This window comes from Micromys minutus (genome assembly GCF_963924665.1).
Source record: "Micromys minutus genome assembly, chromosome: 21".
NCBI classification, from domain to species: Eukaryota; Metazoa; Chordata; class Mammalia; order Rodentia; family Muridae; genus Micromys; species Micromys minutus.
In genome coordinates this window covers 34,421,397-34,441,799 of record NC_137956.1, presented here as the reverse complement: position 1 = coordinate 34,441,799, position 20,403 = coordinate 34,421,397, and the positions used below count along the sequence as shown (strand labels likewise).

Genomic DNA, 20,403 nt, shown 5'->3' with positions numbered 1-20,403 from the left:
CTTCTCCCTCTCCCTTGCTAGGTTTTGAAGATAGGATCTGAGTGTGTGGTCAGGCTGACCTCCCCACTGTGATCCCTGACTCAGTCTCTATCTAGAGTTCTGGGATTACAGACATGCATTACGATACATAGTTACAAACTTCTCTGTCAATCATCTTACACTATTTTGTCTAGATCTGGTTGAACAAATTGTTGCCATTTACTGAATACTTATATAGGAATGCAAGACTAAAATGTCACAAAACACAAAGGCAGCCATGGGGACTGTATCTAAAATAATGAAGACTCCCTGGGAAGAAGACTGGATCAGTTCCTCTGAGGCCCTCCCTGCTTGCTTCTGATCCTTTCTCATGGATACATACTACAGAGATTCATAGTCATTTGTATGTACCTGATTGTTTTCAATAGCTGTTTATTTATTTGCCACATAGCTCAGGCTGGTCTTGAATGTCTCTCCTGCCTCGACATCAAGACTGGGATAACTGCTATAAAGCTCTAGCCAAGCTTTCGCTAATTCTTGAAAGCACAGACCACAACATCTTTGTCTTTCCTCATCTTTGTCTTTCCTTTCCATTATAGACTAGACACTCAAGTAGATACCAAGTAGAAATTTTTGAAATGAACAGAATGGAACAGTTAAGTCAAAAGGAAAGTTCTAGTAGGCAGGCTGAATAAGGAGAAGCCAGAGAATAACCTGTCAGAAGAGAACACACACATCTAAATAAGTTAATTGGCAATGCACTATCTGTATTAGCAAGTAATTCAAAATAACCTGTTAATTTCACTGAACAAAAAGAAACAGCAAAATAAAGCAGGGCACAAGCCATATACTACATCATCAAACAAAAACCAAGACTGAAGCAGCTCCTGTTTCCCAGATACTGTTCTATGGCTTGAGTGCACACCCTCCCTCTTATGTGTGGTGCGGTGTGGTAAGTCCACTCCTTAAGAGATGAGGCCTAGTCTAAGGTAGCTGGGTCATCAGGAATACCACCCAGAAGTGATTAATGCAGTTTCCAGGAGGTCTCAGGCTACCTTTGTTGTAGGTTGCTATGACAACAGTGAGCCGGTCTAACTTGTTTGCAGTCTTTCCTGTGATGACATTCACCCACTTGCACTCGTTCCTTTTCTGATAAATACTCCTGACATGATAGGATGTAGCCAAAAGATCTTCATCAGAGTCTAAACCAATTAAGCTTAGACTTTCATTTTCTAAGGCCGTTTGAGCTAAAAATGTACCCTTTATATATTACTTAGCTCTAGGTATTTTATAGCAACAGAAAACACTAAAACTTTTTTTTTTTTTAAAGCAAACAGAAGGCTGTGGCAAACATGTATTAATAATTGTCCACCTCTTCCAAAAGATTCTGTGTGGTCACCTGTGGCCACTGCCATTGATGTTGCTGCTGTGTGAAACACACAAATGGCACACTTAAAGGTTGTATGTGCTCTGACTGGTTCCCCATCTCTCTCCTTCCTAGGACTTCTTTAATCCCCAAGAAATAACAGTCCTAAAATTAGCCAAGTAGCCAAGTGAAAAGAGCCACACTCCTCTTTCTAGCTCTAAAGTAAAGCTAGCAATGACTAACGTGAGTGAAGAAGGCATGCATGAAAGCTAAGTTAGGTCAAAAGATGCCTCTTATGCAGAACAGTCAAGCTATGAATGCAAAGAGAAAATTCTCAGAAGAAATTCAAAGTGCTACTCCAGTGAGCTTATCACTGACATGAAGCTGCAGGTAACATAGACTGAAAGAAGATGCCTCTCTAGGGCTGTTTGGAGAGAAGTCAGTGTCTGGCTTCAAAGCTAGAAGGCAAACCCAGTTCTTCTATTAGTAGCAAATGCACCTGGGACACTATAAGTCAAAACAAATGTTGTCAAAAGTAAAAGTGTACTTGGATATGGTGTTGCAGGCCTTTAATCCCAGCACTTGGAAGAGGGAGGGGTGGATCTCTGGGTTTGAGGCCAACCTGGTCTACAGAGTCAGTTCCAGAACCATTCAGAAAAACCTAGTCCTGGGAGGGAGTGGAGCAAGGTTAGGGGTATCAAGTGACAAGTGTCTTACCTCCTTTACAGTCATCTTTTCCACTCCCATTCAATAGAGCTGACTCTTTGTTATTCGTGCCCAAATTGTTTGTCTTGTTTTCTTCTGCAGATAGATGATCTGGCTATTCAAAGAGAAAAACAACAACTTCTCAAACTAAGTTCACTGCATAGTTTCACATCCAGCTTAGGAGGGACTCACTGTCCACGCCACCTACCTCATCATCCTTAGATGCAGAAACTGCCAAGGGTACCCGACTGTTACAGAGCCGCCCATCTTGCACTGTATTGATGTCCAAGCTCATTTTGGGATTGTAAGTGTGTGGATAAAGAGATTCAGGAAGGTGCTTATACTCTTGAGCACACTGAAATACAAGTGTACATTTCAGAAAGAAGTTTACAGTGAAAAACTCTAGCATGTAAATAACCAGCTGAGACCTGCAAATGACACAGCTAGAAAATGTCCTCACCCTATAAATGTGGTGACACAAGTTCACTCACTGTAACTATATTAAAAGTGTAAAAGGAGTAAAATGAACTCTGCACACGCCTATGCATACACAATAAATTAAACAAATAAACGTGTGACAAATTGCCCTCACTTTAAAATGTACTGTGTATTAAAGAATAAACTCTAATCCTGCCTCTGCATTTAGCTATTCCAGGGAGCACCAAGAAATGCACAGCTAAAGTGTATCAGAATGCTAAATCAACTCTCCTTATAAATTATACAATTTTTCATCTTTTGCTTTTATATCATTTAAATTACTTTTTAATCTATTTATATTGGGGTGAGAGTCAGGTAGGGACGATGCACCCAATAAAGTGTGGCAGTCAGGGGACACCTTGTGGGAGTTGGTTGTCTATTTCTACTGTATGAGCCCCAGGAACCAAATTCAAGTAGTTGGGCATGGTGGTAAGAACCTTTACCTTCCACACCTTATTTCAGCTATTATTCATGTAATCTTCAATGACAGAAAGGAAGCAGAATAAAAGTACTCATTTAAAATTTGGTAAATATTCAAGCAATAAAATTGTTAAGTTCTGGGGGTAGAGATATGAATAAGAGCACTGGATGCTCTTCCAGAGGTCCTGACTTCAATTCCCCAGCCACCACATGGTGGCTCACAACCATCTGTAACAGGATCTGATGCCCTCTTCTGGGCTGTCGAATGTACTAGCAGATAGAACACACATATGCATAAGAATAAATAAGTAACAAATACATAAATCTTTAAAGAAAAAAAAAAAACCTTAAGTTCTGATGCTGAAATAATACAATGCCCAGAACACAACCTACATATAGCTCAGATTTTTGGAGCCCCAAAAAGCCCTTGTGTTATAAGCACAGTCCACATAGTGTCCAATAGACTCTCATTTCCCAGCCATAAGATGGGCAGTTATAGCATGACATGTCACCACACAGCCAAGAATAGCAAATTTATTTGCATTTAATGAAAGTTGCTTGTGGTCTGAAACATTTGTGTATTTCAACCAACAAGGAAGGAAGAAAACACCACTCACCTCTAATAGCCAATGCTCAGACACGATGTGCACCCCTCTTTCTTTTGCAGATCTATATTCTCGATTACTATCATTTACCCGACCCTGATAAATGAAATGAGTAACTGTCTCATCAAAACTCCACCTGAAACAACCAAATATGCAAGAGGAATAACTAAGGGACAGAGCAGTCCACTCTGAACAGAGTATTGTGACACATAAAACTCTACAACTAGAGGATAGGCAAGACTAGTGAAATGACAGGTTTTATATATGACAAATGTTAGCAACTCCATTTCCAGGTATACAGTATAGGAAGATGTCAGAATACTTTTAAAATATTGCTACCTTCTTTATATTTTTAAAACAATCTTTCCATTTTGTCTTATATTGTATATCATTTTTAATCACAATAAAAAGTGTTTTCAAGTTAATAAAACTTGAGGCATTCAAATCCATGTCCAGTCACTGGCCATCACCCTGTTTCTTTACTCTAGTTAGCCCCTATCATAAACTACCTGTGTGAACTGAGACAGGCCTCTGTGTATGCTAGGCAAGAATTCTACCACAGCACCTGAGACTAAATCTCTTAAGAAAATTAGAAACACGATCTCACTATGTAGCCCTGGCTAAGAGAGCCACCTGCCTCTGCCTCCCAAGTGCTGGAATTAATAGAGTGTACCTCCATGCCCTGCCTAGATTACATAAATTTAAAGCAAACTAAAATGTCTTTAGTGGCCATTTTAATCTACAAAGGCTTGCTACAGTGGTCAGTACTCCTCACAGGAAATCACTAAGATAGATAATAAATGCAGTCGGTCCCAGATGTACTGACTATAAACCCCATGAAGAGGACTCCTTTAAACTATGCTGATCACTCATGGATCACAGTAGCACAAAACAGCTTCACAAGTGTATGTCGGTTGTGTAAAAATAAGAATGTTCTATGGAGAGTATTTTCAAAAGCTTTAATAAAACAAATTGGAGAGGTTTTATTAGACAGTGTACACAAGCAGGCAAACCAAGTCTTGCTTTGCTTATAAATGAACACAAGGTTTTTTGGTCCCTGAGTTGTGGTACCTACTTGTACTCTGCTCCCAATGAGGCTGCAACCCCATTTAGCTCACTCTGCTTCTTACTGAGCTTTTTACTCACGCACACCACAACTTTGTCAAGTGGTTTCGGAGTCTGTTCCTGTACACGGAGAATAAAGAAACAGATCAGACATGGTTCTTTGACATGCATTAGGGACACCTTCCATTTAATAAGAAAATCATATCTACCTCCTCCAAATGGGCACCCTTCAGCTGAGGGCTGGCAGAAAGACTGCCAGTATTTCGGGAACTATTTGCCAAAGCAACTGTCAGGTTTCTGACAATGACTTCAGAGAGTGGTGAGCTCAGTTTCCGATTCTGTCTGGCAGCATTTGGGGTTTCCAAGGCTGCAAGTGCATCCTGTGTTTAAGAACAGGAAAAGGGGGAAACAAGGAGAGGAAGAGGGAGACATAGGAGGGAGAGAGAGAGAATGGGGAGGAAAAAAAAAAGGGATTATATCTCTGACCTCTTTTTCTCCAAAATTAAAAGCATAAAAATATAATTTTTATTTTTAATACTATAAAGAAAAAATTCCATATTCTTCACCAAGCATTAAATAAGGAGCTCGAGAGATGGCTCAGCAGTTAAGAGCACTGGCTGCTTTTCTAGAAGAGCCAGGGAATCAGTCCCCAGCTCCCACATGGTGGTTCATAACTATATATAACACTAGTTTCAGGGGATCTGACACCTTGTTTTTGAGTTCACCAGGTATGCACATGATGCACAGACACACATGCAGGCAAAACAACCATGTACATAAAAATAATTTTAAAACAGATAAACAAAACCATTAAGTGTGCTTACCTTTTTAGCACTAAGTACTTAAGAACTGAAACTGCAATTACATAAAAGGCCCCAAACTAAAGTGAAAAAAGTCAGAATGAGCCAAGAACCTACAAAATGTTCAATAACTAAAATATAGGCAGGCTCAAAGAGAGAGGAGGCTAAGAACTGGGCATGGAGAGCCCCATGCAAGGTCTGCTCTTTCCCAACCATCAACAGAGCTCAGAGCTAACCAGAACTGCACTGGAGGCTGAAAGTGGGCAAGTATCTGACACCTGTATAGACAGGTAAATGTTCCTGGGCATCTCCAGGGAAAGTTCTAATAGCACTTCATGACAATGGGTGGGGATAGTTCTACAGACAGGTGCCTCTCATCTGGGTCTCTGCAGACCACAGTGGAGGAAGTCATGCTTTTATCCAGCCTCATGATGATACCAAGGAATGCATGATCACAGAGACAAGTATTTAAAACAGAGTTCTTAAGTTTCATTTAGCAGTGTATCCATTTTCTTTGTTTACTACATAAGAGGTGTGTAAACTGGGCAACTTAACAATTTGTGGAGACTCACTTACTACATGATTTAAACAATCCCACAACAAAAATGGTGAAGCTCAAAGGAGTTCTCATGTGTCACAAGGTAGCACAAAGCAGGGTCATCTTGATTCCAGAAGTCACAGTACCAAAAAAGTGCTTTTTTCCTCTGCTTAAGGCTCATGGGCAGAGCTCTAATTACAGGAAAGGATTTTATATAAAACTTCAGGACTCTGTCATTATAGAATACTAAAGAAGCCATTTTGATGTTCAGAAGAGACATAGGAATTAGATTAAGGGTATATAAATTAGAGTTCCTAAAGTTTTGGAACCTCTGCTTCCACCCGGCGACTTTGGGGCGCAGAACAGGGCTCGGCCCATCTGCCACCTGGACCAGCAGCTACCAAAGGTTTAAAGACTGGTGAGGAGGGGATCTGGGCAGCCAGGGAGCAGAGAGATCTCTGCGGAGTGCACACGGAAAGCGCACCCCTGCCCTGCCTGATCCAGGGACCAGGAACACAGCATTGGAACCTCTGTTTCTACCCGGCGAATTTGGGGCACAGAACAGGGCTCGGCCCATCTGCCACCTGGACCAGTGGAGATCCAGGGACACAGACCAGATACAAGGGAAAGGCAAGAACATATCACTGACAACAAGATGGCAAGAGGAAAGCGAAAGAGTATATCCCAAGGAAACCAAGACACCCTGGCAACACCAGAACCCAGCTCTCCCATAACAGCAAACATTGGAATGCCAAACACTCCAGAAAAAGAAGACGCAGACCTGAAATCATACCTCAAGACGCTGATAGAGATACTTAAACAAGAACGGGAGGAAAAGCAAAAAGAATCAGAAGCTTTTAAAGAGGAAATGAGAAAAACATTCAAAGAACTCAAAGAACTAGAGGAAAACAGAAACAAAGAGATGAAGGAATGGAAGAGGGAATTTAAAACGGAAATTGACACAATAAAAAAAACACAAAAAGAGATAACCCTAGAGGTAGAACACCTAAAAAAGAAATCAGGAGTCACAGAAGCAAGAATTTCCAATAGACTACAAGAGATGGAAGAGAGAATCTCGGGGGCAGAAGACAACATTGTAAACATAGACAAAACAGCCAGAGAAGATGCAAAAAACAAAAAGCTTCTAACCCAAAATGTGCAGGAGATCCAGGACACAATGAGAAGACCGAACCTAAGGATAATAGGAATAGAAGAGGGAGAAGAGTATCAACTAAGAGGCACAGTAAATATCTTCAACAAAATAGTAGAAGAAAACTTCCCTACCCTTAAGAATGAGATGACCACGAGCATAAAAGAAGCCTTCAGAACTCCAAATAGGTTGGACCAGAAAAGAAATACCTCCCGACACATAATAGTCAAAACACCAAGTGCCCAAAGCAAAGAAAGAATACTAAAAGCAGTAAGGGAAAAAGGTCAGGTAACATATGAAGGCAGACCAATCAGAATCACACCCGATTTCTCAACAGAGACTATGAAAACTAGAAGAGCCTGGACAGACATCATATAGACCCTAAGAGAGCACAAGTGCCAGCCCAAGCTGCTATACCCAGCAAAACTATCAATCACCATAGATGGAGAGATGAAGATATTTCAAGACAAATCTAAATTTACACAATATCTGACCACAAATCCAGCACTACAACAAATTATAGATGGAAAACCCAATACAATGAGGGGAACTACATCCTAGTAAAAACAAGAAAACTCCTAAGCAAGAAAACCAAAAGAAGAAAAAGACACAGACACAACTCAACCTACAAAAGCAACAATAGCAGGAAACAGAAACCACTATTCCTTGATATCTATTAACATAAATGGACTCAACTCCCCAATAAAGAGACATAGGCTATCAGACTGGATACATAAACAAAATCCAGCATTTTGCTGCATACAGGAAACTCATCTCAGAGACAAAGACAGACACTATCTCAGAGTAAAAGGGTGGGAAAAAAACTTCCAAGCAGGGGTTGGGGATTTAGCTCAGTGGTAGAGCGCTTGCCTAGCAAGCGCGAGGCCCTGGGTTCGGTCCTCAGCTCTGAAAAAAAAAAAAAAAAAAAAAAAAAACTTCCAAGCAAACAGCCCCAAGAAGCAAGCTGGAGTGGCTATTCTAATATCGAATAAAGTAAATTTCCAACCAAAAGTTATCAAAAAATATAAGGAAGGACACTTTTTACTCATTACTGGGGAAATCTGTCAGGAGGAACTCTCAATCCTTAACATATATGCTCCAAATAAAAAAGCACCCACATTCATAAAAGAAACCCTACTAAAGCTCAAAAAAAATGCATTTCACCCCACACAATAATAGTGGGAGACTTTAATACCCCACTCTCTCCAATGGACAGATCATGGAAACAGAAACTGAACAAGAACACTGTAAAACTAGCAGAGACTTTGAACCAACTAGAATTAATAGATATCTACAGAACATATCATCCTAAAGTAAAAGAATACACCTTCTTCTCAGCACCCCATGGCACCTTCTCGAAAATTGACCACATAATTGGACACAGAACGAGCCTCAATCGATATAAGAAGACTGAAATACTCCCATGCATCCTCTCAGATCACCATGGTCTACAGCTGGTCTTTAACAGCAACAAAGACAACAAAAAGCCCACATAAACATGGAAACTAGACAATGCTCTGTTAAACGATAGCAGGGTCAAAGAAGAAATAAAGAAAGAAATTAAGGATTTTCTAGAATTCAATGAAAACGAAAACATAACATACCCAAACCTATGGGATGCAATGAAAGCAGTACTGAGAGGAAAACTCATAGCCCTAAGTGCTTCCAAAAAGAAACTGGAGAGAGCTTACATCAGCAACTTGACAGCACAGCTAAAAGCCCTAGAACAAAAGGAAGCAGATACACCCAAGAAGAGTAGACGGCAAGAAATAATCAAAATTAGGGCAGAAATAGACCAAACAGAAACAAAAAGAAACATTGAAAAAAATCAACAAAACCAAGAGCTGGTTCTTTGAGAAAATCACCAAGAATTGATAAACCCCTAGCCAGACTAACTAGAGGGCAAAGAGAGAGTATACAAATTAACAAAATCAGAAAGGAAAGTGGAGACATAACAACTGAAACTGAGGAAATTCAAGAAATCATCAGGGCCTACTACAAAAACCTATACTCCACAAAGTTGGAAAATCTGGAGGAAATGGATGAATTCCTAGACAGATACAAGATCCTAAAGTTAAACCAGGACCAAGTAAACCATCTAAATAATCCCATAACACCTAAAGAAATAGAAGAAGTCATCAAAAGCCTCCCAACCAAAAAAAGCCCAGGTCCAGACGGGTTCAGTGCAGAATTTTATCAGACATTTATTGCGGACATAACACCAATACTCTCCAAACTATTCCACAAGATAGAATCAGATGGAATACTACCTAACTCATTTTTTGAGGCTACAATAACCCTCGTTCCTAAACCACACAAAGACCCTACAAGGAAAGAGAACTTCAGACCAATCTTACTTATGAACATTGATGCAAAAATACTCAACAAAATCCTTGCAAACTGAATCCAAGAACACATCAAAACAACCATTCACCATGACCAAGTAGGCTTCATCCCGGGGATGCAGGGATGGTTTAATATAAGGAAATCCATCAATGTAATCCACCATATAAACAAACTCAAAGAACAAAATCACATGGTCATCTCACTAGATGCTGAGAAAGCATTTGACAAAATTCAACACCCCTTCATGTTAAAAGTCCTGGAAAGAACAGGAATCCAAGGTCCATACCTAAACATAATAAAAGCAATATACAGCAAACCAACAGCCAACATCAAACTTAACAGTGGTAAACTTGAAGCAATCCCACTAAAATCAGGGACTTGACAAGGCTGCCCACTCTCCCCCTACCTATTCAACATAGTACTGGAAGTCCTGGCTAGAGCAATTAGACAGCAAAAGGAGATCAAGGGGATACAAATCGGAAAGGAAGAGGTAAAAACATCACTCTTTGCAGATGACATGATAGTGTACTTGAGTGACCCCAAAAATTCCACCAGAGAACTCCTACAGCTGATAAACAAGTTCAGCAAAGTGGCTGGATACAAAATTAACTCAAACAAATCAGTAGCCTTCCTATACTCAAAAGACAAACATGTGGAGAAAGAAATTAGGGAAAAGATACCCTTCACAATAGTCACAAAAACTATGAAATGCCTTGGTGTGACTCTAACTAAGCAAGTGAAGGACCTGTATGACAAGAACTTCAAACCTCTAAAGAAGGAAATCGAGGAAGATCTCAGAAAATGGAAAAATCTCCCATGCTCATGGATTGGAAGAATCAACATTTTAAAAATGGCCATCCTACCAAAAGCAATCTACAGATTTAATGCAATCCCCATCAAAATTCCAACCCAGTTCTTCATTGAGTTGGAAAGATCAATGTGCAATTTCATATGGAATAACAAAAGACCTAGAATAGCAAAATCCATCCTCAAAAACAAGAAAACATCTGGGGGAATCACTATCCCTGACCTCAAGCTATATTACAAGGCAATTGCGCTGAAAACTGCATGGTACTGGTACAGAAATAGGCACGTGGATCAATGGAATAGAATAGAAGATCCAGAAATGAGCCCTCACGTATATGGCCACCTGATTTTTGACAAAGCAGCCGTAAACATTCAATGGAAAAAGAACAGCCTATTCAACAAATGGTGCTGGCCCAACTGGCACTCAGCATGCAAAAGAATGAAAATAGACCCTTTATTATCTCCTTGTACAAAGCTCAAGTGTAAGTGGATCAAAGATCTCCACATTAAACCAGATACACTGAAACTATTAGATGAAAAAGTAGGGAAAACCTTAGAACACATAGGCACAGGAGAAAATTTTCTGAACAAAACACCAATGGCTCAAGCTCTAAGGTCAAAGATTAACAAATGGGACTTAATGAGATTGCAAAGTTTCTGTAAGGCTCAGGACATTGTCAAGAAAACAAAACGGCAGCGAACAGAATGGGAAAAGATCTTTACCAACACCACATCAGATAGAGGCCTAATATCCAAGGTATACAAAGAACTCAAAAAGCTAGACACCAGAGAATCAAACAACCCTATTAAAAAATGGGGTACAGAGCTAAACAAAACGTTCTCAATTGAGGAATATCGAATGGCTGAGAAACATCAGGGAAATGCAAATCAAAACAACCCTGAGATTCCACCTCACACCAGTCAGATTGGCCAAGATCCAAAACTCAGATGACAACAGATGCTGGCGAGGTTGCGGAGAAAGAGGAACACTTCTCCACTGTTGGTGGGGTTGTAAACTGATACAACCACTCTGGAAATCAGTCTGGCGATACCTCAGAAAATTGGATATAGTACTACCTGAAGACCCAGCTATTCCACTTCTGGGCATATACCCCAGAGACACTTTAATACACAACAAAGATACATGCACCACAATGTTCATAGCAGCTCTATTTATAATAGCCAGAAGCTGGAAAGAACCCAGATGTCCTTCAGTAGTTGAATGGATACAAAACTTGTGGTACATTTACACAATGGAATACTACTCAGCCACCAGCAACAATGACTTAACCAAATTCTTAAGAAAATGGCTGCATCTAGAGAATATCATCCTGAGTGAGATAACCCAGTCACAAAAGAACAGACATAATATGATAGTGGGACTGATAGTGGGATGCTAACCCCAGAGGCTCGCACTGCCCCAGAAACAAATCACAGACTGTGTGAAGTCCAAGAAAAAAAAAAAAAAAGTCATGCTCAGTCTTACACACCAAGAACACATTGACAAATTCCGGGTTGCACCCGGTATTACATGTACTTTTTGCTCATTGTAAAAAAAAAAAAAAAAAAAAAGCCAAGCACTGACACAGTTGTATTTGTATACATTTATGCAAAAATGTTTAAAATTTTTTTATCTTTGTTTTTTAAAATAAAGTCTAAAAAAAATTAATAATAATAACATCAACTCATGATGACTGCCCATTTTTGTGGAGAGATAACTGCCTTTCAGGACTTTGTTGGGAACGGCCACACTCACAAATCTGATCTCCCTGTCCTTGGGAGAATTTGAATCAACTACACTGATGTGTCATACAACAGATTGAGTGGCAATGTAAATGACCCTGAAACAAATCTCTAAGGATATGGCCCATGACTCATGCTGAGAGCATTTTACATGTGAATGTGAACTGTTATTAGAAGGCTGTGAACAGGTGTCTCTAGTTTTGCTTTGGAAAAGCAATTCTCACTTTCCTTAAAGATTTCAGTTTGTTGATATACTCTATACATTCACGTGTTATGATTCAGACACAGAACACACATGATAGGATCAGAGGTATACATGTTCTTTGACTCTCATCCAATTATATCTAATAATAAATCTTCCATTGTAATTAAAAAAAAAGGGTATATAAATTAGCCTAAAATAAAACAGTACTGGGTATCAAAATTTATTTTCAGAATAATATGCCCCTAAACACAGAAGTAAAAATGCCTAAAACGCACTTGGATTTCTTGTGGATTTCCACGTTCTCATGTCTGCTGGACCGCTATTCTATTAGACCTATCTCCACAACCCTCTTTTAAAAGCAAAAATTTGTTAGGTAGTGGTGGCACAAACTTTTAATCCCAGCAGGGAAAAGAAAGGGAAAAGGGAAAGGGAGGCAGATCTCTGAGTTCAAGGCCAGCCTGGTCTACAGAGCAAGTACCAGGATAACCAAGGTTTAAAAACTAAGTAAACAAAAACCAAAAGTATTTTTGTTTTGAGGCAAGACTTGAACACACTGTGTACCTAGACAAGTCTTGAATTTAGGTCTTCCACCTAGGCCTCTGAGTTACTGAGATTATAGGAAACACTACTAGGCCCAGTATTAATATTCTATAAGCAAACTATCAAAAGATAATTGGCTCAAAGATACAGAAATCTCAAGCAAGGACTCTCAACAGCTACTTGGAAGGCCAAAAGCTCCTTCCTCAAAAAACAGTGAAAAACAAACAAACAAACAAAAAAACAACCTGAGGATCTGAAAGAAGACTATTTGAATAGCCTTTGATTTGTGAATAAATTTCATAAGGTGTCAGACCACATTGCTCAGATCATGCAGAGAAACACCACTCGTCTCCTGTAAGAGGTGTGACTGGAAAGGTGACACTAGGGCTTTCAACAAGCCCAAGGCAAACTAAGTCATTCAGAAAAGATAGCAACACATCTGCTACTTTAAAGCTTACAAAACCATTACGTCAGACTGTTTCATTTCAAAGTGATACTCAGAGGCCAAATCATCAGCCTAGAACTGTGTTCATAAGCACTACAGAATCTGAACCCAGAGTCTTAACTTCATATTATATAGCCACAGATGTTTTCTCAGCTTTGAGCACCTATTTATCAACATCTTTGGACGACTTTCTATTACAAACTTCAGTAGTGTCTTAGTCAGGGATTCTATTCCTACACAAACATCATGACCAAGAAGCAAGTTGGGGAGAAAAGGGTTTATTCAGCTTACACTTCCACGTTGCTGTTCATCACCAAAGGAAGTCAGGACTGGAACTCAAGCAGGTCAGGAAGCAGGAGCTGATGCAGAGGCCATGGAGGGATGTTACTAACTGGCTTGCTTCCCCTGGCTTGCTCAGCCTGCTTTCTTATAGAACCCAGGTCTACCAGCTCAGAGATGGCACCACCCACAATGGGCTGGGCCCTCCCCTGTTGATCACTAGTAGAGAAAATGCCTTACAGCTGGATCTCATGGAGGCATTTCCTCAAGGGAGGCTCCTTTCTCTGTGATAACTCCAGGTGTGTCAAGTTGACAAAAAACCAGCCAGTATAAATAGCAATGCAAGATTTAGGACTCTACATTTATAAATCGTAAAACCATTAGCAGGAGTAACATTTCCTTCAAGCCTTACCTTCACATCAAAGGTTGGCTTAAAAAGCTTGTCCTTGGACAGGAACTTGGATGGTGTGTCCAGGTGTAAGGAGGGTTCCTTCTGAAGTGGCTGTCCTTCTGGTGGACCGGCTGGGTCCCGCCTGCTGTGCTGGGAGATGACAGCATGGAAGGCTTTACTCTGAAAGCGGTTCATGTCCAGCGGGGTAACAGTCTGCTTTCTGTGAATTCCCAAGTGTGAGTCAGGACGTGCTGAAGAATCTGGATTTGGATCCACTCCATTTACTATCTTAGTTTCTAATCCTTGTTCTATAGATTGAAAATGAAAACAAATGAGCCACTGATATGAGCTTTCTCTCTCATGAGACAAAGTGACATTTTAGTATCTTATTAGGTCTTACATGTTGTCTCAGTATACTTTAAACCATAGAGTTATATTCCTACTTTCCAAGAAGCAAACCAGATAAGCGTGTTTTGAGACAGGTCTCATAGACTTGCAGATATGCATAACCGGCTGACACTGCAGCGTGACACTGTCATCTACAAAGAGAACCCCGAAATCATGGTTTAAAAACAGTTAATTTATGATTTTGTGTTGGGCTGCAGTCAAACTCATCTCTGTATGAAGACACACTGTAAGTGACTCTCCTGCCTCAACCTCACAAGCACTGGGCTACTGAGGAATGGAGAGACAGCTAAGAGAGCAAAGTGATTACTTTGCAAGAATGAAGACCTGGACTCAGGTCCCCAGCACCCAGAAAGAGCTGGTGCAGTGGTGTAGGCAGGCTCACCTATTCAGTTTAGTGAGACCCTGTCTCTAAAAACAAGACGGAGCATAGTAAAGAAAACATACCACAGACATGCACTCATATATCACATACACAAAAAAATATAGTCACATACAGATGTGTGTACATGTGTGCATGAATGTATATATTGAATTGGACACACACATTAACTGAAACAAGTAATTAGAAATCCATTCACAAGAAAAAGAAAACCAGTGTATTGACTCAATCAAAACGCAGTGAGAAGACAATTCTAAAAACATGTACTTAAAATAAAGTGTAGTCAAAGATTTAGAAAGCACCGTGAGCTATTCCTATCACTCAAGCTCACTGTTGGGGTAATGGAGATGTCTTGTCCGCCTAGTTAGCAGATAACAGCTCTCAGGTGCTCCCAAGATGCTGGCTGGCCTCTGCAGTCTGCCAGCAACACTACCGTTCAGAGGCTACTGCACCCTCCCATCTCTGCCTTCTCTACTTTTATTCAACAATAAACAAAACACTTTTGACTACTTCATGCCAAGCCCATTGCCAGACAATAAAAGTAAAGAACTCACAAGACTGGCACAGCCGTTGCCTTTATAGTTTGGCAGAGACAAGAAAGCAAACTAGCCTCTCTAAGCAAAAAAAAAAAAAAAAACCAAACAAACAAACAAACAAAACCCATGGAAAAGAGAAGAGTGTAAGTACAAGACAAGGCAGTTATGGAAAGAAGCCATCAATCTTAGAGAAAGAGACATTCAAACTCAAGATAAAGGAAAATAACTATGCTGTCTAGTTTTATATCAACAAGCCACAGGCTAGAGTCACTGGGAAGAGGGAACCTTAACTGAGAATATGCCCACCAGAGTGGCCTGTGGTATGCTTTCTTGATTTATGATTGATTTGGGAGGGCCCAGTTCACTGTGGGCATCTCTGGGCAGGTGGTCCTGAGCAAGCCCCGAGGAATAAGCCAGTAAGCAGCACTCCTCCATGGCCTCTGTATTGGTTCCTGGACTTGACTGGAAGTTGTAAAATGACATAAATGCTTTCCTTCACAAGCTGTTTTTGGTCATGGTGTTTTACTATAGCAATAGAAAAGTAACTAAGACAGTGGCCAAGTATTAAGTTATCTTTCGGGAACACAGGGAAAAGCCCAGATGAGCACTGAGAGCACATTAAGTACACAGCATAGTAATGCAAGCCATAAAAGGAACCAACACTAACCGGGAGAGGTTCACACCCTTCACACTGAAACAAGGCTGAGTGTGTACTTTACTAGCTTTCAGGTTGTGCAGACAACACAAGGTACAGTACACACCAAGCATCTGTGTTGAGAGATGCCACCACTGACAAACACTCAACAAAGACTCACAGGACCCACCGTGATCAGCAGAAATGAATGAATGTTTCAAATCAAGTCCTGGAACATTCTGGCTTCAGAAACCAAGTTGTAAGATACATAAAAACAGAGTTCTAACCTTGCTTAGGTGCACTGTCAACCAGAAAGTGGTTCTCATCTGCTCTCTTTCCCATTCTAGCAGATTCTAAGAGCCATGAAACAGTAACTGCCGGCAAACTCCACTTCTTTGCAGCTTCGTATTTCGAACCAGTCGGTTCTTTCACTATAAGATGTGTACTGGCGAGCATGCCTTTCTTGGCATTGGATTTTCGAACAAAGAATTCTTGAACACTAAAATTTACATGGAAATAAAGCAAATGATCACACACAATTAGCCCACTGTGACACCACCCCCACAGAGAGAGAGAAATGAAAAGAAAACACATATTTATTAACAGGTAACTGTTTAGGTTTTGGTTGTTGTTTTAACATGTGTGTGCATGCACTTGTGTGTGTACACAGGCCTGTGGAATCCAGAAGAGGACATTAGAGCCCTTGGAACTAGAGTCCTCTGAGAGTAGTACATACACTTAACCATCAAGCCAGCTCTACAGCCCCAGTACAGTCTGCCTTAAACTAAGTCCTTACAGCTGCTTACTCTAGGATAAAAACATGCTGCCACAACTTTTCAGAAGATAGAAAGAAAACAAAAGCAACCAAAAAAACCTCCTTAGTTTGTAGTCCTAACACCCACCTACCTACTTTTCCTACCAAAAAAAAAAGTATAGAACAGGTAGTTTTAAAATACATTAACTTTTTACTCACTATAACTTCCCAAAGCATTTTCATACATAATCTGAATCTCAGTATTTTACAGTCACAGGGAAGAAGGAAACTAAGCTACATACTCAAGAGTAAAGGGCATTAAAGGAACGACGAGTAGACACAGCCCAACACTAAAACAGCTCAGTCTTTCCTAATTCTGGGTCTTATACCCCAATTTCCTGCCTTTTGGAAACTATCATTTTAATCTCTCAGTAGTTTTCCTGGCTCATATGTAGCATTGACACACTAATCAAAGAGGTATGGCGAGAGCTAATCTTGATTATAAACCTGAGAAGATTCAGAATTACTAATGATATACATCGGAGAGTGTCTGTGACAAGTTTCAGAGTTTTGGAAAGGTTAAAAGATCCATCCTAAATGTATGTGGTATTATTCTAAGTCTTTCTGTTTGTTGATTCCTCTCCCTGCTGGTCTCCTAGGACAGCAATTTTCAACCCTTGGGTCGGAGACCCCTTGGCAAACCTCCATCTCCAAAAATTATAGTATGATCTACAACAGTAGCAAAATTAGTTTTTATCTGAATTTATTTCTACCTTAGCCATCATTTCCCCTCAGAATGTTCTGAGCATGTTGCTTGAACATACATGTTTTTATATTCTTAATCTAAAAATATTTCCCATTAAATATGAAGCTGGTTAATTGAAATGTATTGATACAGTTGATTTCTACTCTTTCTAATGCTACTATGTAAAGACCAATTAGGAAGGTTGAGCTACTGAAGGATTTTACAAGTCACTTTTAATTCCTTTATTTCCAAAGTGTTCCTTGAATTCATTGCAGAGTGCGCTATTTGCATTTCTGCAATGGATATACATTTAAAAGAAAAAGGAGGAGGGAGAGAAGGAAGAGGAGGCAGTAAAAGGCGCATAAGTAACAGCCCACATATCAGCACCTTTCATGGTGACTAGGCCAATGGGAAAAAAACAATGCCTGCTCACAGCCTTAGAAGTTTGCCAGGTATCCATCTAGTTGTGTGCGACCAGGTTCTTACCCATCAATCACACATACAATCAAATCCTAGCCAAATGTAACCACATACCTCCCAGTAAGTCAAAACAATGTTTGTAAGGTTAAGGATGCCATAGTAGAACCCTTGCTTAACATGTACAAGGCTCACCTAACACTGTGTGTGCTCATGTGCAGCAGACATACTGAAAATATCACATACCTTGCTCCAAGGTGATTTGCTAAGAATACCAAGGAATCTCTTTCTGCTCCCACACACTGGCTGAAGGAAACCACACAGTTCTCTAAAGGAGTCATTCCGGACATTACTGGGACTGGTGTGAAGAGGGGATTTGACTTAGGCTCAACTAATGTCTGGTTGTCTATACACGTAACCTTTGAAAACAAAAACAAAGCTACTGTAAGAAACAAGTGGTTAAGAAGAGCTCAAGTTATAACAGTAGCAACTTTAGTTTAAAGAAAAAGGAATTTTACGTAGACTTGAGTATGCTCATTCTTGGCACATTCCAAATGTTAAGATACCAATTCTTAACATTTGCATAGTAAATCAGTAAGTAAGATGGACTACTATAGCAAATGGAAGTTACTTTAATGAATACTGGTGCCACAGTCCTGTGATAGCAACTTCTGGATGTCAGTGTTAGGATCAAGAAGTACAGACTTTTATATTCTTTTAAAGACATTTCATTTTTAGTGTGTGAGTGTGGGTTTGTGCATTTGAGTGCAGTGCCTGTACAGCCTAGAAGTGACAGATCACCTGAAGGTTACAGGATCAGGATCAAGAAGCTAAAGATCTTTACTTTTTAAAAAATTATGATTATTGTATGTACATGCAAATATGCAAAAAAAAAGAGAGAGAAAGTTTACACAGTGCACGTGAGGGCACACAGCAAAGAAAGGAAAAGGAGAGGGAGAGAAAGTGTATGCTTGGAGGTCAGAGGACACTTCTGGGAGTTTTCTTTCCACCATGGCTCGAGAGCTCAAACTCAGGGGCCAGCAGCCTTGTGTGCCTCATTCACTTGCTGGTCTACTGTTTCTATACTTTAAAATTGCCTTTGCCCAAACCAAATGCCAATTTAGGTAAACTGAACAGCAGATGTTTCTTACCAGCCACGTGTTTGTAACAACTTCTGCCACCGTCGCTTCTACTTCACATCCCAGCAGCGGGACCACAGCATAGTCAGCAACGATTCTGCTGGGAAGGGACACAATCTTTCCAGCATGCTCTCTTATGATGTTTACAATATTACATTCATTTTCAACACTAAAACCCAAAACAAGGAAACTCTTTTGGCTAAATAAGCCTTCCTCAGGAACTGTAGAGCCATCAAGAAGGCAATGACTGACAGACGACTTGTTTTCCTCTTGCACAGAAATGTGAGTGGAATCATCACAGAGCTCAATATGAGCAGAACCACTGCAAGGCCCAGCTTCAGGCTCTATAGCTTCAGATAGCTTAGGTTCAGCTGGAAAAAGAAAAAGGCAAGTTTTCTATTTGACAATTACTAGACGTAAGAGTTTATTTCCCACCAGCCAAAAAGTTAACATGGGCTGGACCTAGGCTTCCCCAAACATATGTAATAGATGTAGAATTTTTTTCCTTACAACTTTATTTAAAAAAGAGAGATACATGTACAGATTTTTAAGAGCATTTTGGAATAAAACTATATGAATATATTTTTGTCAGTACTTGATTTTTTTTAGAGGTTTGATAGTATGCATTTAAATCTTACTAGTTACCATAAGCATAAAGTACATGTAAAACAAAACGTAACATGGAAATAGTCAAAGTTTTCTTGGTGTGTATAGATTGAACATAATGATTTTTAAATATCAAAAATTGCCACAAGGCTATTTTCTTAGCTCTTGAGTTATTAACGATTTAAGATCTAGGTGTACCCCACTCTGAGTGGTCCTATACACTTGTTGCTTTTTTCTTTTTCCCCTAAGAAGGACTGAAGCTTCCACTTTTTGATTTTTCTTTTTTTGAGCTTCATATGATCTGTGAGTTGTTTCTTGGGTATTCAGAGCTTTCTGGGGCTAGTAATAGATGTGCAATTTGATCTTCATGCAGATCCCGTGACAAGCGGAGTCAGAGCTGTCCCTGAATCTGTTGCCTGTCTGTGAATCCCCTCCTGGCTTGTCTGTCCCTGAGTCTGTTGCCTGTCTGTGAATCCCCTCCTCAAGCTGGGCTGCCTTGTCTGGCTCAGTGGGAGAAGATGCAACAAGTCCTGCAGAGAGTTGATGTGCCATGGTGGGGTGATGGGGGGGGGGCCTCTCCCATCTCAGAGAAGGGAGGGAGAGAGAAATGGGGGATAGGGGCTATGAAGAGGAATGGGAGAAAGGAGGTGGATATTGGGATGTACAGTGAACAATAAAAAGAGGTTATTTCCATGGGGTATGGTGATGCACAGGTTTAACCCCAATACTTGGGAAAGAAAAGCAGGTGGATCTCTGTGAGTTTGAGGCCAAATAGGCTTACACAGCAATATCCAAACCACAAAGCTACACAGTGATTTCCTAGCAAAGACATGAATGTAAGAGTCTGGTAATTTTAATATTTATAAAGCTTAAGTTAAAATATACAGTGAAAGGAGGCCTGTATTCATCCCATCTTCAGGTTTA

General features: G+C 40.1%; 1 protein-coding gene across 1 annotated transcript in view; it reads right to left on the bottom strand.

Moving 5' to 3' along the window:
- The window catches only part of TOPBP1 (DNA topoisomerase II binding protein 1), a gene marked incomplete at its 5' end in the record, with an annotated part of 45,051 nt that overhangs the window by 10,093 nt on the left and 14,555 nt on the right, over window positions 1-20,403 (bottom strand). Inside the window, 9 exons of the mRNA XM_080933929.1 lie at window positions 2,063-2,165; window positions 2,259-2,405; window positions 3,565-3,688; window positions 4,628-4,737; window positions 4,827-4,997; window positions 13,883-14,169; window positions 16,106-16,317; window positions 17,981-18,153; window positions 18,886-19,244. Of these exons, the coding sequence (XP_080790055.1) occupies window positions 2,063-2,165; window positions 2,259-2,405; window positions 3,565-3,688; window positions 4,628-4,737; window positions 4,827-4,997; window positions 13,883-14,169; window positions 16,106-16,317; window positions 17,981-18,153; window positions 18,886-19,244 (1,686 nt within the window). The remainder of the gene's footprint in view (window positions 1-2,062; window positions 2,166-2,258; window positions 2,406-3,564; window positions 3,689-4,627; window positions 4,738-4,826; window positions 4,998-13,882; window positions 14,170-16,105; window positions 16,318-17,980; window positions 18,154-18,885; window positions 19,245-20,403) is intronic.